The sequence below is a fragment of the Octopus bimaculoides genome, chromosome 9 (assembly GCF_001194135.2).
Source record: "Octopus bimaculoides isolate UCB-OBI-ISO-001 chromosome 9, ASM119413v2, whole genome shotgun sequence".
Lineage (NCBI taxonomy): Eukaryota > Metazoa > Mollusca > Cephalopoda > Octopoda > Octopodidae > Octopus > Octopus bimaculoides.
In genome coordinates this window covers 29,467,452-29,481,798 of record NC_068989.1, presented here as the reverse complement: position 1 = coordinate 29,481,798, position 14,347 = coordinate 29,467,452, and the positions used below count along the sequence as shown (strand labels likewise).

General features: G+C 34.8%; 1 protein-coding gene across 3 annotated transcripts in view; it reads left to right on the top strand.

The window, feature by feature from the left end:
• Nucleotides 1–607: 607 nt before the first annotated feature.
• LOC106881267 (tubulin gamma-1 chain) overlaps nt 608–14,347 on the top strand; it is a 68,024-nt gene continuing 54,284 nt past the window's right edge. Inside the window, exons 1-6 of one of the 3 annotated variants that reach the window (XM_052970525.1) lie at nt 608–1,151; nt 2,137–2,242; nt 4,165–4,215; nt 6,543–6,604; nt 7,690–7,857; nt 12,907–12,975. In XM_052970525.1, coding sequence (XP_052826485.1) covers nt 2,227–2,242; nt 4,165–4,215; nt 6,543–6,604; nt 7,690–7,857; nt 12,907–12,975 — 366 coding nt within the window. In that variant the 5' untranslated portion in view covers nt 608–1,151; nt 2,137–2,226. The remainder of the gene's footprint in view (nt 1,152–2,136; nt 2,243–4,164; nt 4,216–6,542; nt 6,605–7,689; nt 7,858–12,906; nt 12,976–14,347) is intronic. The other 2 variants (XM_052970526.1, XM_052970524.1) reach the window with 2 other exon arrangements.

Sequence of the window (14,347 nt, the reverse complement as noted above, 5' to 3'; positions counted from 1 at the left end):
AAGTTATTTCGTGTTAAAATTGTCGTGTTTTCTGTAATTTCAACTAATCACTGACGGCTATTGAGGTGAAAACAATTACTGCTGTGGATTGTAAACAACATGTTGTGGCGGTGTAATGGGATCTTTTCCCTTGAATAAAATTAGTGCCGTTGTTTGTCAACAACAACTATCGGCGGTACTGTTATTTATGACATCGTTTGTGCGTTTGTACTGGTTTTAGCTTTAGGGTTTTAGGGTTAGTGTTCAGGTTTTAGAGTTAGGGTTATGAGTATTTTTGCCAAATGTGGTGAAAATCTGTTCAATACACCGCCGCAAATTTTTCACCAAATTTGGCAAAAATACTCATAGCCCTAACCCTAACTCTAAAACCCTAACCCTAACCCTAAAACCAAAACCAGTACAAACGCACGAACGATGTCATAAATAACAGTACCGCCGATAGTTGTTGTTGACAAACAACGGCACTAATTTTATTCAAGGGAAAAGATCCCATTACACCGTCACAACGTGTTGTTGACAATCCACAGTAGTAATTGTTTTCACCTCAATAAACGTCAGTGATTGGTTGAAATTACCGAAATACGAAAACTTCTAGCATGAAATAACTGCGTTTATAAAATTTTTTATCTGTTCTATAAGACAAAATATGCAAGTATACGAAGTTTTAAAGTGTTTCTGTAGAAAACACATTAAATAAAAAATGGTGTCCGCCAAATCAGAAGGATCCCATTAACCAACATTTCTAATGATTTATTTGAATATTATTTAGAAAAAAGAATTTCGAAAAAATTAAAATTGTAAAAAGTGCCACATATTTTCGCAAGTCAGCAGTCGTCTAAGCATGCGCAATGTTCCGGGCGGGTTTTTGTTTTATTTTGAAAAATAATTGTTTCAGATGGTAACCTTAGGGATAACCGAAAAAATTTGGAAATACATAATATATGATTTACATCTTGTACTATATTCTCACACACTTTTTCTTCATTTCCAAACATTTTGACCTTATTCGCGATTTACGTTAAATCTTCAACCCGAAATTTGCCGCCATTTCCGAAGAGATCGTCAATACATTTTTCGTGCCTCATCATCGCATCTAGTTAAGATGCCTCGTGAAATGATCACATTACAACTAGGCCAATGTGGCAATCAAAGTAAATATATATTCTTTTTAACATTATATACGTCTTTTTTTCTCTCATTAAACTATTTATATTGTACATTGCTGATACTTTAAAAACGATTTCTCGTTTTGCTTTATTTACATTGTGCAAATGTATATATGGTTAATGCATTTAACCTGAAAGCCTACTTATAGTTTATATTTTAATAAGGTTATTTACATCCATTTAGTAATTTTTATTCTAGTTATCCCAACTTGGCAGCAGAAAAGTTTAGCAACACTTAAATTCTGAATTTCTCGGGCACCTAGTATGTCGAAGGTTTATTGTTTCTTCAAATTCTACACCGCCGAGGCTGTCTCAAAACTCGTCTTTTCATTTAAACTGCACATCTTAAACACACTTTTCGTTTTGTAAATTGAAATTGTCAGCCAGCTAGGGAATCAGTAACTTCTATTCAGGTTCCAGTGCAAGTATATTGTATACTGTAGGATAAAAATTTTAGACATGACTACAGATGTGTGGCACCCCTCACCGACGTTATTTCTTTTATAAACTTTCTGAAAAATGAATTTTAGTGAAATTTTTCACAGCTAATTTTAGATGGTGTAAATTAAAGGCGGGGGTAAAGAATACGCACACCACCCAGTTTCGGTATAACCCTGAACCTAACCCTAACCGCCGAAAACTGGTGGTGTGCGTATTCTTTACCTTCGCTAATTAGGGTTATAATTTTTATATGAAATCTCGATGTAATCGTAAACTATTCCAACTGAAGGGTATTTGTTGAATTTTGGCTTAAGCACTCCATATAACCCCTCATTACTATTTATTTTTCGGAATTTTCAGTTAATGAAAAACTTTATATAGCTGGGTTATGCAATAAACAACTATATGGATCTTTATCTTTGAAACTTGATTAACTAAAAGAGCTGGGGAAAACTACTTGTGAGGATTGCTGAGATTGTAATGCTTAGGATTTGTTGAAAAACTCCACTCCCTCACCTCTTTATTGCAGATTGTTTATATACAAAATCTTAGCTGGAATCTGAAAATCTTGTGTATCTTGGTTGCAATGTAAATCTTTGTCCTGGTGGAAATTTATGGTATGGAACAGATTTTTGGTGAATATGATAGTTTGTGATGTTTACTTTTCCTAAAGGTATTTGTGATATGTGAATTAAAATGAAATTTAGTCTCTGGAATTACTGCTGTACCATGTTTGTCATTTCAATAATTCAGAATCATAAAAGTGTAACTAACCACTCATGCTGGTTAAGTAAAGGTGTTGAACTGATAGTTTAATGTTTTAATATTTTATTTTACATCACTTAAATTGAAACTTCATTCCCTAGTGAATACTACTCTTATCAGCTCGGGGACAGCTGGTTGTAAATAGGTACTGTTGTAAGTTCAATTTGTTTGATTGGTTTGGAATTAGCAATGGGAAGCTACTTCAGTGTTATCTTTCTCTTGCAACAATTTCTTTATTATTTATAAAGTTTTTGTAGTATTTACATTTTGGTTAGGAAGATGGACGGAACACTTTTATTTTATTGTGATTTCTGATTTAGCACAAGTTTCATGACTATGATATTTCATTTCCCATTGATAGAAACAAAAAGCAAATTATTTGATTTGATTCAGTCAAATGAATTCTTTTCCAAAAAGTTAGGCCTTGCAGAGAATATTAGTATTTGAACTGGAATATTCACTACATGAAGAAATGTACATTTGATCTTGTCATGCTGCTTCTGTAGCATATACATTAAAAATGTAATTATTTTGTGGTGTTTGTAATTTATGTAGAGTGCTGACGCACTCTATATTATTGTATTATTAGTATTTTGTAAGTTTTGTCTTTGATACTGCTATAACAAAATGAAAGTAATTAAATGCTGTCAGAATAATAAATAGTAGCTAAGTGGGTGTTAGCATATTTAATGCAGAGTTATTAAATAGTTAACTTGCAATCAAATATGAAAGGAGTGAAAAATTTATTATTTTCTTATTTTTCTGGCAAGTGTGGAAGACCCCTTTGCATATGTTTTGTCTAAGTAAATATACAGAAATGTGTGTTTGTTGGTACAGAAAAACAATGTTTAGAAACTCAGTTCTTAATTATTTTAATGTCTAAACCAAATTAGTTTTGCAATAGCAGCATGAAAGACCATCTGTGAGTAGGTAAGGATAAAATGCAGTAACTTGTCTTGAGTTTTTACCTATTGTTGATGGGGCAAATGAAAGTCATTAATACAAAATGGTTTTTTCTCACTGGTTTTTGATTTTGTTTTGGGTTTTTTAATGCTCTTTGCATTAAATATGCTAATAACCAATACTATCTATCACACAGGTGAGATCTTAGAATTATTTAATTACTGATAATTCTATTTCAGCAAGGTTTAATAAGGCTATATTTTGAATACCAAAATAAAGTTAACATATATCCTGAATTTATTCATGTACTTACTGGAATAATAAATAAGGTTGCTTGAAGCAGCAGTAAATAAAATCTATTCATGTAAAGTCATATTGAACATGTTCAAATACACTCAGACATGTGAAGATCTTCCACTAAAATAGTCCCAGGAGAAAATTCTCCTAGACAATGTGGGAAAACATCATTGGGTTGTAAGGATTCATGCATTTCACATGCCCTCTCGGAAGAGAATTTTCTCCAGGACTATTTTTGCCGTGAAAGGTTTGCATATGATCTAATATCATCATTCACAACCCAATGTGTTTACACACATCTCAGAGAATTTTCTTCCAGGAATGTTTCTGCAGCAGGTCTTCACATGTCTGAGTGTGCTGAAATATCTTAAATATGACTAAAGTAAGTTAAAAAAATTTCGTTTTAAAATTCAATATTCTCATGCTGGGTAATTCGATTGGGTTGAGATCTGGACATAACTTCTTGATAGACAAGTTACAGCCATTTGATAGAAAAATTCTAACAACACTTAACTGTAGCTTTTCAATTAATAGCCCTAATATTTGTTGAAATTATGTTACTTATTTATCTATGTATCTATTTTCTCCTCAGTTGGCATGGAATTTTGGAAGCAGTTGTGTGCAGAACATGGTATTAGTCCAGGTATTGATCTTCCATTTTTTGTTTGATGTTATTTTTTATATTACATGATGACATGCTCTATGAAGTACCATTGCCTCCAGTGAGAGTGTAGTGGTGTAAGTTTGAGAATATGTTGATTTAGAACTGTAGGAATGAAATATGGTTTAATTGTTGAGATGAAATAACTAAATAATGTGTTAGGAATTAATTTATAAATTCTTTTACACAGTTGTCAAGTCATATTTGTTATGTATCCAAGAAAATGCCTCCCTGCTATTAGGCAAGCTAACACTCACCTACTCTCCCCATCTGCTAGACTACTATCAAGTAGTATACTTTATTACTGCCTCACTTAGACCTACTCAATGGACATATCTCTCATATCACTTCTGTTATACTGCGCCTCACCAAGAAAGTGTGGTTAAATTGGTGAAAAACAAAATAATCTAGTCTAAATTAATTTTGTCCTTTACTAGAAGTTTCACAAAAGAAATCATAACATGAAACAAAAAGATAGAATTTGATTGGTACCAAAAATGATGCAAATAGACTTTTTTAACGTCAAGTGCCTCACCTGGCATCATTTTTTTTTTGTCTTTTTTTCCATACCTACTCTCTATATCATACCATTGCATTGCATGTCTCCTCTTGATCTAAAGATCACTTAACACAATGGCAAGCTTGCAAAAAAAAAATAATAATAATAAGCAAATTTAAAAATTTAGAATATGTCTCCATTTCTTTGTATGATTATTTACCAAAAGAAATCTAGTCTCCTTACTCTCGAACTCATGTTAATGAGGAATCTCAGCTCTCTCTAGTATATCCAGCCAATGTTCTAATCTCATTAGCTTACATGTCCATCTATTCCTTGATTCATTTAATCCTTCTTTGCTTACTTTCACCTCTGTGAAAGCCTCTTTCAGACTAGTTTTTCTTTTCCCTTCATGTAATTGGTTGTCTTCCTTTACTCACTTTTAAACATAATTCTAAAGTAACTCTCTCTAGATAGTAGCATAAAATTCCTATCTGATAGTCTTTGCATTTCCAGTCCTTATCTCACTTTCCTCAACCATTTGACCACATCTGCTTCAAAATTAAACAGCCTTATTAGTTTATTAGTTTACTACTAATCCTAACCTTCTGCCAAATGTTAACTTTGTCATTCATACTTAAATTCTGATGGTTACTAGGATAGATGCGTGCAAACTTGGTTTCTCAACATCTGACACATCAACTAGTTCTCTTAGCATCACTTCTGTTCTTTTTTTGCCTCCCTTTTCCACATTTGTCCTTTCACATTGCAAGAAACACCTACACGTTACTTTACCTCCAGTGGAATCTCTCGCAAATCATACCTAATGTCTTGAAAAGGGAAAGACATTGGATAAGATAACACTGCATCTGAAAAAAAAAAACAATGGATTGACATTGTTGAAATATTTTCAACCACATCTGCTCCTTCACAGCTGACCTGGTGCCTAAACAACAAGCATCTTCCCACCCTTTTTTTATGAAACTAAATTCCTTAGAATTACAGATAGAAGTTAGTACTTGCAATAATTCAAACCATACAAAACTTAAATTTTCTGGGGTTTTTTAAAAATGTCTTTCTTTGTGTGGAAGAAATTTGTTTATAGCTATGTAAAATGAGGCAGCAGTACAAATAAGTCATGTGAACATATAATTAATCAGTGTTTGGATAGGTATGGTGAAAACTCCACCAAAGAGGCTTATTTCTAGTTGGGTAAATGAATATTGCAGCTTAAATTCCTAGTTGAAACCATTAACATCTAACACTTTTGAGAAGTGCATGAGTGTTAAATGATTTCATTCTTATTTCTCAATAAATGTGACATATTGTACCTTTGCAAAAAAGGAAAAAGAAATTTTAATCAGTATTATGCACATGATAGAACAGTATTATACGCATGAAAGAACAAAATAGTAAGAAAAAGTAGTTTTAAATATCTCCAACACTAAGAAACTATGAAGATTTGCTATTGCCACTTTAAATACAAGAAATCTGAGAGGTGGAAAAAAAGCTAGATGACGACCATCATTTTATATTTAATCAATAAGAGCTCGTTATCTTCTGAGTTTTTGCTTATGTAAACAATAGATATGATCTGTATGCTGAGGTTCCTGAGAAAAATATTTTATGAATCATAAATTGAACAATTAATCAATTGCTGATCAATCTAGGACTAATTAAAGAAACACTTGTATATTGAAACTGAATGTGGACATAGGATATTCATGGTGCAAGAAAAAAAGATTAGAGTTAATTAAAAAAATTTTTTCTTTTATTCTGTTTAAATCATGCATTAAATTGTTTTATCTTGCAGAAGGTATTTTGGAAAACTTTGCAACAGAAGGTTTAGATCGGAAGGATGTATTTTTTTATCAAGTAAGTTTGTGATTATTATTTTTTTTTAATTAAAACGACTTCAAATTCAGATATTTCTTAAATTAAGTAGAATAAATTGTTTGAGACACTTCATTCAAAATTGAAAATATCCTGCAATTATGTTGCTGGAACCCTACTGAAGATGTATTGGTGTGAATACAAACCATCTGTTACAAAGTGAAATTAATTTTTCAGTTTGATAGTCTAGACATTTTCTGTTTCTCAACATAATCTTGTTTATGTAAAACTTTGCAGGGAAATCTCTTCAGATGCACTGTAAGTTTTGCATTATGAATTAAACATTTTAAATAAGATTAGAGATATAATTCTGAGATCATAACACAGATGTCAGTTTTATCTTAGGAATGTAACATTTTCATTGGACAAAGATGGCTTGGTGGCAAATTGACTTTTCAATCAAGTGAACTAAATCATTCAAATTGTAATTAGTTATGGATAAAATTTCTAAAGTTATGTGACTCTGATGGGTCACTATATTTCTGATATTCTTTTATTCATTTACTTGTTTCAGCCATTTGAATGTGGGTGTGCTGAAGCACTGCCTTTAGTTGACGAAATTGACCCCAGTACTTATTCTTTGTAAGCCTAGTACTTATTCTATCATTCTCTTATGCCGAACCACTAAGTTTCGGGGACATAAACACACCAACATCGGTTGTCAAGTGATGGTGTGTGTGTGGGAACAAACACAGACACACAAATATATGTAGGTATGTATATCATCATCATCATCATCATCGTTTAACGTCCGCTTTCCATGCTAGCATGGGTTGGACGATTTGTATATATATATATATATATATATATATATATATATATATACATATACGATGGGCTTCTTTCAGTTTCCCTCTGCCGAATCTACTCACAAGGCTTTGGTCAGCCTGAGGCTATAGTAGAAGACACTTGCCTAAGGTGCCTGGTTGGGAAGCAAGCTTTTTACCACATAGCCACGCCTGTCCCTATTGTGTATTTTTAAGATAATTATTGTGTTGCAATAATTTATTGAATGTAATAAATTCTATCATTTGCAGCATTTATATTGTAATTCTTTCTACTACTAGGCTGATGATGAACATTATATTCCCCGTGCTGTACTCCTTGACCTTGAACCAAGAGTTATTAACACTATCATGTCATCTCCTTATGCCAAACTATATAACCCTGAAAATGTTTTCCTTGGCAAGCAAGGAGGGGGTGCAGGAAATAACTGGGCTGTTGGTTTCTCACAGGTATACATTTTATATTTCTGTTTACATCACTATTTAAACCTTGAACTTTTTAGGTTATTTTATTTTTAAACTGCCAGGAAATTTTTTTAGGAAAGTAAAGTTAGACTAAATGTTTAGCTTATCTAGACCAGTACCTCGCATCTTGTCACACTGCAACAGCCATTTTTTCATTCATTCAGTTTTCATTGACGTCATAGTTCCATTTGGTTTCTAAAATCTGCTACTATTTAGCAATTTTTTATTTGATACTTTAGTGAGAGCTGTGCGAGCAATGTACAGAGATGCTGTCAGTAAGGTGAGGGTTGGCAATGAGTACAGTGATGAATTCCGGGTAGACATAGGGGTCCACCAAGGTTCTGTCCTCAGCCCCCTCCTATTTATCATAGTCCTCCAGGCGATAACAGAGGAATTCAAGACAGGATGCCCCTGGGAGCGCCTCTATGCTGATGACTTTGCACTAATTGCTGAGTCACTATCAGAACTAAAGGAGAAGTTTCAGGTGTGGAAGCAGGGACTAGAATCGAAGGGCCTTAGAGTCAACCTAGCTAAAACCAAAGTCCTAATAAGTAGGAAGGTAGATAAAACACAAACCCCTTCAGGTAGATGGCCCTGCTCAATCTGTAGAAAAGGTGTAGGTAGAAACTCTATAAGATGTACCCAGTGCAAGCTATGGACACAAGAGATGCAGCAATATCAAAGGCAGGTTAACTAGGAAGTTAGTTTTTGTATGTGGCAGACGTTCAGGTGCAATAAACACTGTAAATATGCAGAAAACAGCTTCTGTCTCATTCCAGGGAGAAAAACTAGATGTAGTTGATAGCTTCCACTATCTCGGTGACCAAGTTAGTAGTGGTGGAGGGTGCGCTGAAAGTGTAGCTGCTAGAATAAGAATATCCTGAGCAAAGTTCAGAGAGCTCTTACCTCTGCTGACAACAAAGGGCCTCTCACTCAGAGTGAAAGGCAGACTGTATGACACATGGGTACGAACAGCCATGCTACATGGCAGTGAAACATGGGCTGTGACTGCTGAGGACATGCGTAAGCTCGCAAGGAATGAAGCCAGTATGCTCCATGGATGAGTAATGTCAGTGTGCATACTAGACAGAGTGTAAGTACCTTGAGAGAAAAGTTGAACATAAGAAGCATCAGTTGTGGTGTGCAAGAGAGACGATTGCGCTGGTATGGACATGTGGCGAGAATGGATGAGGATAGCTGCATGAAAAAGTGCCACACCCTAGCGGTTGAGGGAACCCTTGGAAGAGGCAGGCCTAGGAAGACCTGGGATGAGGTGGTGAAGCACAACCTCCAAACATTAGGCCTCACCGAGGCAATGACTTGTGACCGTGACCTTTGGAAATATGCTGTGCGTGAGAAGACCCGGCAAGCCAAGTGAGACCAAAATCTAAGGCCTCTGCCAGGGATGTAGCCAGCCCACTTCTGCGTTACATTCCTTCATTGGACACTAAATTCCGCTTGTGAAGACCTGTTGAGGAAAGCGAAATCGTGATGGCACCTTTACCAGTGGGGCACTAAGAGCACCGTCCGAGCGCGATCGTTGCCAGAGCAGCTGTCTGGTTTCCATGCCGGTGGCACGTAAATAGCACCAGCGTAATCGTTACCAACATCGCCTCCCTGGCACGTGAAGGGACATTCGAGCGAGATCATTGCCAGTGCCGATGGACTGGCTCCTGTACAGGTGGCATGTAAAATACACCATTTTGAGCGTGGCCGTTGCCAGTACCGCCTGACTGGCCCTCGTGCCAGTGGCACGTAAAAGCACCCACTACACTCTCGGAGTGGTTGGCATTAGGAAGGGCATCCAGCTGTAGAAACTCTGCTAAATCAGATTGGAGCCTGGTGTCGCCTCCTGGTCCACCAGTCCTCAGTCAAATCGTGCAACCCATGCTAGCATGGAAAGCAGACGTTAAACGACGACGACGATGATGATGATGCATTTTGTTGTGGAAGGATTCCAAACCACCCCCACCAAGTGACTAACAGTGGACCGACTCATTGTTATAAATTAAAGAACCATGAGCAATTGGCAGTTCATGTTGGTAGCAGTTAGATCTCTCTGACACGTATCTACAAATTAGAGTAGATAACGAATGCTCTAAATACCTAACAATTAACACACATAAAGGACTGTATAAATACAACAGGTTACCATTTGGATTAAAAGTCGCACCAGATTATGGCTGCAATGTTAGTGGACTGTGAATTTGCAATTCCATATTTGGATGATATACTCATTAAAAGCGAATACAGGGACCAACATGTAGAGTGTGTAAAATATGTATTTGAAAATATTAGGGATTATGGCTTTACTTTGAATGAAGAAAAGTGTGAATTTCTCTTACCGAAAATAAGATATTTAGGACAAATCATTGACAGAGATAGACATTGACCAGACCTGACAAGGGCAGACACAATTAAAAATACACCCCATTTGACTAATATAGCAACCATACAAGCATTTTTAGGATTGGCAAATTATTACCAAAATTATATTGCAAATATGTGGTTCCACTGAATAATCTGCTGAAAAAAGATGTGAAATGGAATTGGTCGGAAAACGGTCAAGAGGCATTTGATGAAATAAAAAAAATATTAATTTCTGATTTGTCGTTAGCACTTCAATCCTGCAGCGAGGATTGTTATAGCTTCAGACGCTTCTGAGTAATGTATAGATATAGAGATGGTCATCAAGACTGATTTTGAAAAATGCGGAACCATTTGAAGATGCCATGATTGCTGTTTTGCGAATGGAAAATGAAATTAAAAATGTTTTGTGTAACGTCATTCGCAAACTGCCAGTTACCTCACAAGACATAAAATAAAAATCAGAAAACAATAAATTCCTTATAAAAATGAAAGAAATACTGAAAACTAAAAGTGATAAAAATATGTGCAACACAAATGCAAACCATTTTTCACAGAGTGACAATGTGTTGATGTATGCACAGTTGTGCTAACTGCACTACAAAAGCAATTATTAAAGCAATTTCATATTGGTAACTGAGGGATTTTGAGAATGAAATCATTAATGAGAAGTTATGTATATTGACCAACAATGGACCTTGACATTGAAGAATCTGCAGAATCATGCAGAGGGTGTGCCTTAGCTGCAAAAAGTGGCTGGAAATGCATAAATGTAAAAAAGCTGACCTCTGTGGTTACAATAAGTTTTTTACACGAATTGTTCACCAGGTATTCCTGATACCACTGTGTTGGATAATGGAACTGAATTCACCTCAGACAAGTACAGAAAATTTTGCAAAATGTTCGTCTTTGAAAAGGGTGAACAATGAAGTGATGGATGATTTTGCACTTCAACAATTTCTAAGAGTGTACCATCGAGAATGTCACCTGCAGAATTGATGTTTGCTAGAAAGGTCAGATCTGTTTTTGATAAGCTGATGCTTAGCGAAAAAAAAAAAAAAAAATGCTTCAAAATTCTTCAAGTTAGGTGACAAAGTTTTTTTTTAAACCTATAGATATGGTAAAGAAAGCTGGGAGGACGGTGTACTCATTAAATAAATTGGAAGAATGATATTCCTGGTCAACGGAAAAATGTTGAACGCAAAAGACAACCAGCTTAAGAGATGATTCATGAAAAAATAGTCACGTGAAATGAAATCCCTATGGAAGTATTGTACGACATGTTTGAGGTACCAACACCCTAACAATTTGAAACTACATGCTCTAGCACCAGAAAATGGAAAAGAACGGAAACATTGGAATTGAACCCTAAGCATAAGAGATCTTAAAATTTGGTGTAGAGTTCAGTTATCAAAAGGGAAGAAGATTGGGGAAACTGATTCTTAAAAGGGGAAATGTTTTGGGAGAATTTCACAAGTGACTAAAGGTGGTCTGTCTCATTGTTATAAATTAAAGAACTGTGAGTGATTTGCAGTTTGTGTTGGTAGCAGTTTACTGTGAGCCTTTGATATAGAGCATTGTGTCTCATGTAATAGTAATAGTAGTGCATTGTGTATATACTTCCCCACCGCTTTGTTATATTATATAGTTAATACTAGGATATAAAAATTTTTCTTTTCATTGTCTACATTTCACTGTTTTTTTGTTATTGTTAAGACTACATCATTTACTGGATTAATGTTTTTGGGACAGTATGAGCATCACAATTTTAATTATTCCACTTATAATTTTCAGATTTCATTTCTTGTAGAACATTTCTGTTGCTTAATTATTTAATTTATTTTATATTGCATTTGGTAATCAATAGTGTCATTGGTTGCAGATTGTCAGTGGGTGAATCATTGGATCAACACATTTGTATCTGGGTGTAGAACAAATATATGAGACTTCACTCATAAAACACTGGCTATTCATTACTCTTGCTGATGGTTACATCCTTTGCCAATATAATGGTGAAGACACATGCATATGCACAAAGGCCCCTGCACAGTTTTCTAAACACCAAATTCCACTCACATGGTATCAGTCAACTTGAGGCTAAAATAGAAAATACTTGTTCACAATGCCTTGGTGTGGAATTGAAAATAGAAACATGCTTGCAAAGCAAATTTCTTAACTACATAGTCATGCCTGTATATATATTTCAGATCGTATTTGTGATGGCTCTTACATTATGAAAACTATCTGGTTCTTCTGAAAAAGATACTAGAAAAATGCAATGTACAGATAAATTATTTTTACTTGCTTTTCATTTCATTCAGGTTGATTACACTCGGCTTTAATGTTTTTACAGTCATGGTTAATTTTAGATAACTGTATATGAAAATGATTTTGCAATGTACTTCTCTCAGTTGGATGATATAATATGCTTTGCCTCAGAGATTTGGTACACAAGTTGTAACACAATTTGAGTTCAAGAGCAACCACTGTTTTATATCCCAATATACCTTCACTCAATATTCAATACTTATTAACCTATGACAATTTGAACACTAACTCACTTAGCTAGTGTAGGAGATCCTATGGTTATAGACACTCTCTTGCTGTTCAAGATCTAAAATAAATGATACGAGAGAGTACTTAAACTAATATTTGTGGTATTTTTAGGGTGAAAAGTTATATGAGGAAATATTTGATATCATTGATAGAGAAGCCGATGGAAGTGACAGTCTTGAGGTAAGTATTAATCTCTTGTTAATCAGCTAGCACATAAATGTTCAAGAAACGTTGAAAGTAAATACAATTTTTTTATTTTTCAAATTAACGAAATTTTATTCAGTTGAATAATTTAGTATTTAACCCTTTTTTTACTATATTTCTAACCAAAATATACCACTTTATGTGTTTCAATTAAATTCTAAAATAACCATAAATTTAGACTGGTTTCATAAAACTACTCTGTTTTTATTTCTCAATGTATTAATGTGATTTTTGTAACGCAATTTAACAAAAGGTTCTTAGCTAAATCTGTTCCATTATTTTTGTGTCAAAGTGAATCTAATTATGGATAAATACAGATAAATTCAACAAAATATAAAATTATTCAAATTTTATTTAAACATCAGCACAGAAAGTGACTTATTAGCTAATATTCAATGAGTATACAGCAAAATTTTAATAGAGAAGAATTGCACTAATTACTAGATTATTTATCAGTTGAACTTAATGCACTTAAGATAGGTGTGCCATAAGGGTAAAACAGGGCTAAATACTATAATTTGTCTTTGAAGAAAACCAGGAAATGAAATACATTCCATCAACTAAATGAAATAAACCCTGCACATATACGTAAATATACAGAAACATATAATGATGGAAATATCTAATTCATAATTATGTGGTTTTTATGTTTGCCATATATTTTCTTAGATTTTTCTATCATCATTATCTTCATCATTTAACAGCTGTTTTCCATACTGCTATGGGTTGGATGGTTTGATGAGAGCAGGTTAGGTGAAGAGCTACTGGGGCTCCATGCCTGTTTTGGCATGGTTTTTATGGCTGGATACTCTTCCTAACATCAACCACTTTACAGAATGTACTGGGTGCCTTTATGCTGCACTGGCATAGGTGCTTTCATGTGGTATTGCATGGATGCTTTTTACATGGCACCAGCACCAATGAGCCGGCAAGATTAGAGTTGCTAAGTTGGAGAGGTATGTAAGGGGGCATGCCTGAATGCAAGGGCAACCATGATTTTACTTCTCTCTCTCTCTCTCTCTCTCTCTCTCTCTCTCTCTGGCTGGATAACCATATACCTTCTCTACAAAAGAGACCTGTTTCTGTCTCACTATAACCTTTCATCATCTGACATAAGATAACCTTCTCCAATGTCCCCTCCCCTCTCAAAAGATCTTTGTCTTGCAAGTTACTTGGTGACCTTGCCAGTGTTGATGCCATGTAAAAAGCATCTAGTCCATACTGTAAAATAGTTGGCATTTGAAAGGGCATCCAGCTGTAAAAAACATGCCAAAACTGACCTCACCTATGCGAGTGCCATGTAAAATGCACTCAGTCCACTCTGCTGGGTGATTGGTGTTAGGAAGGG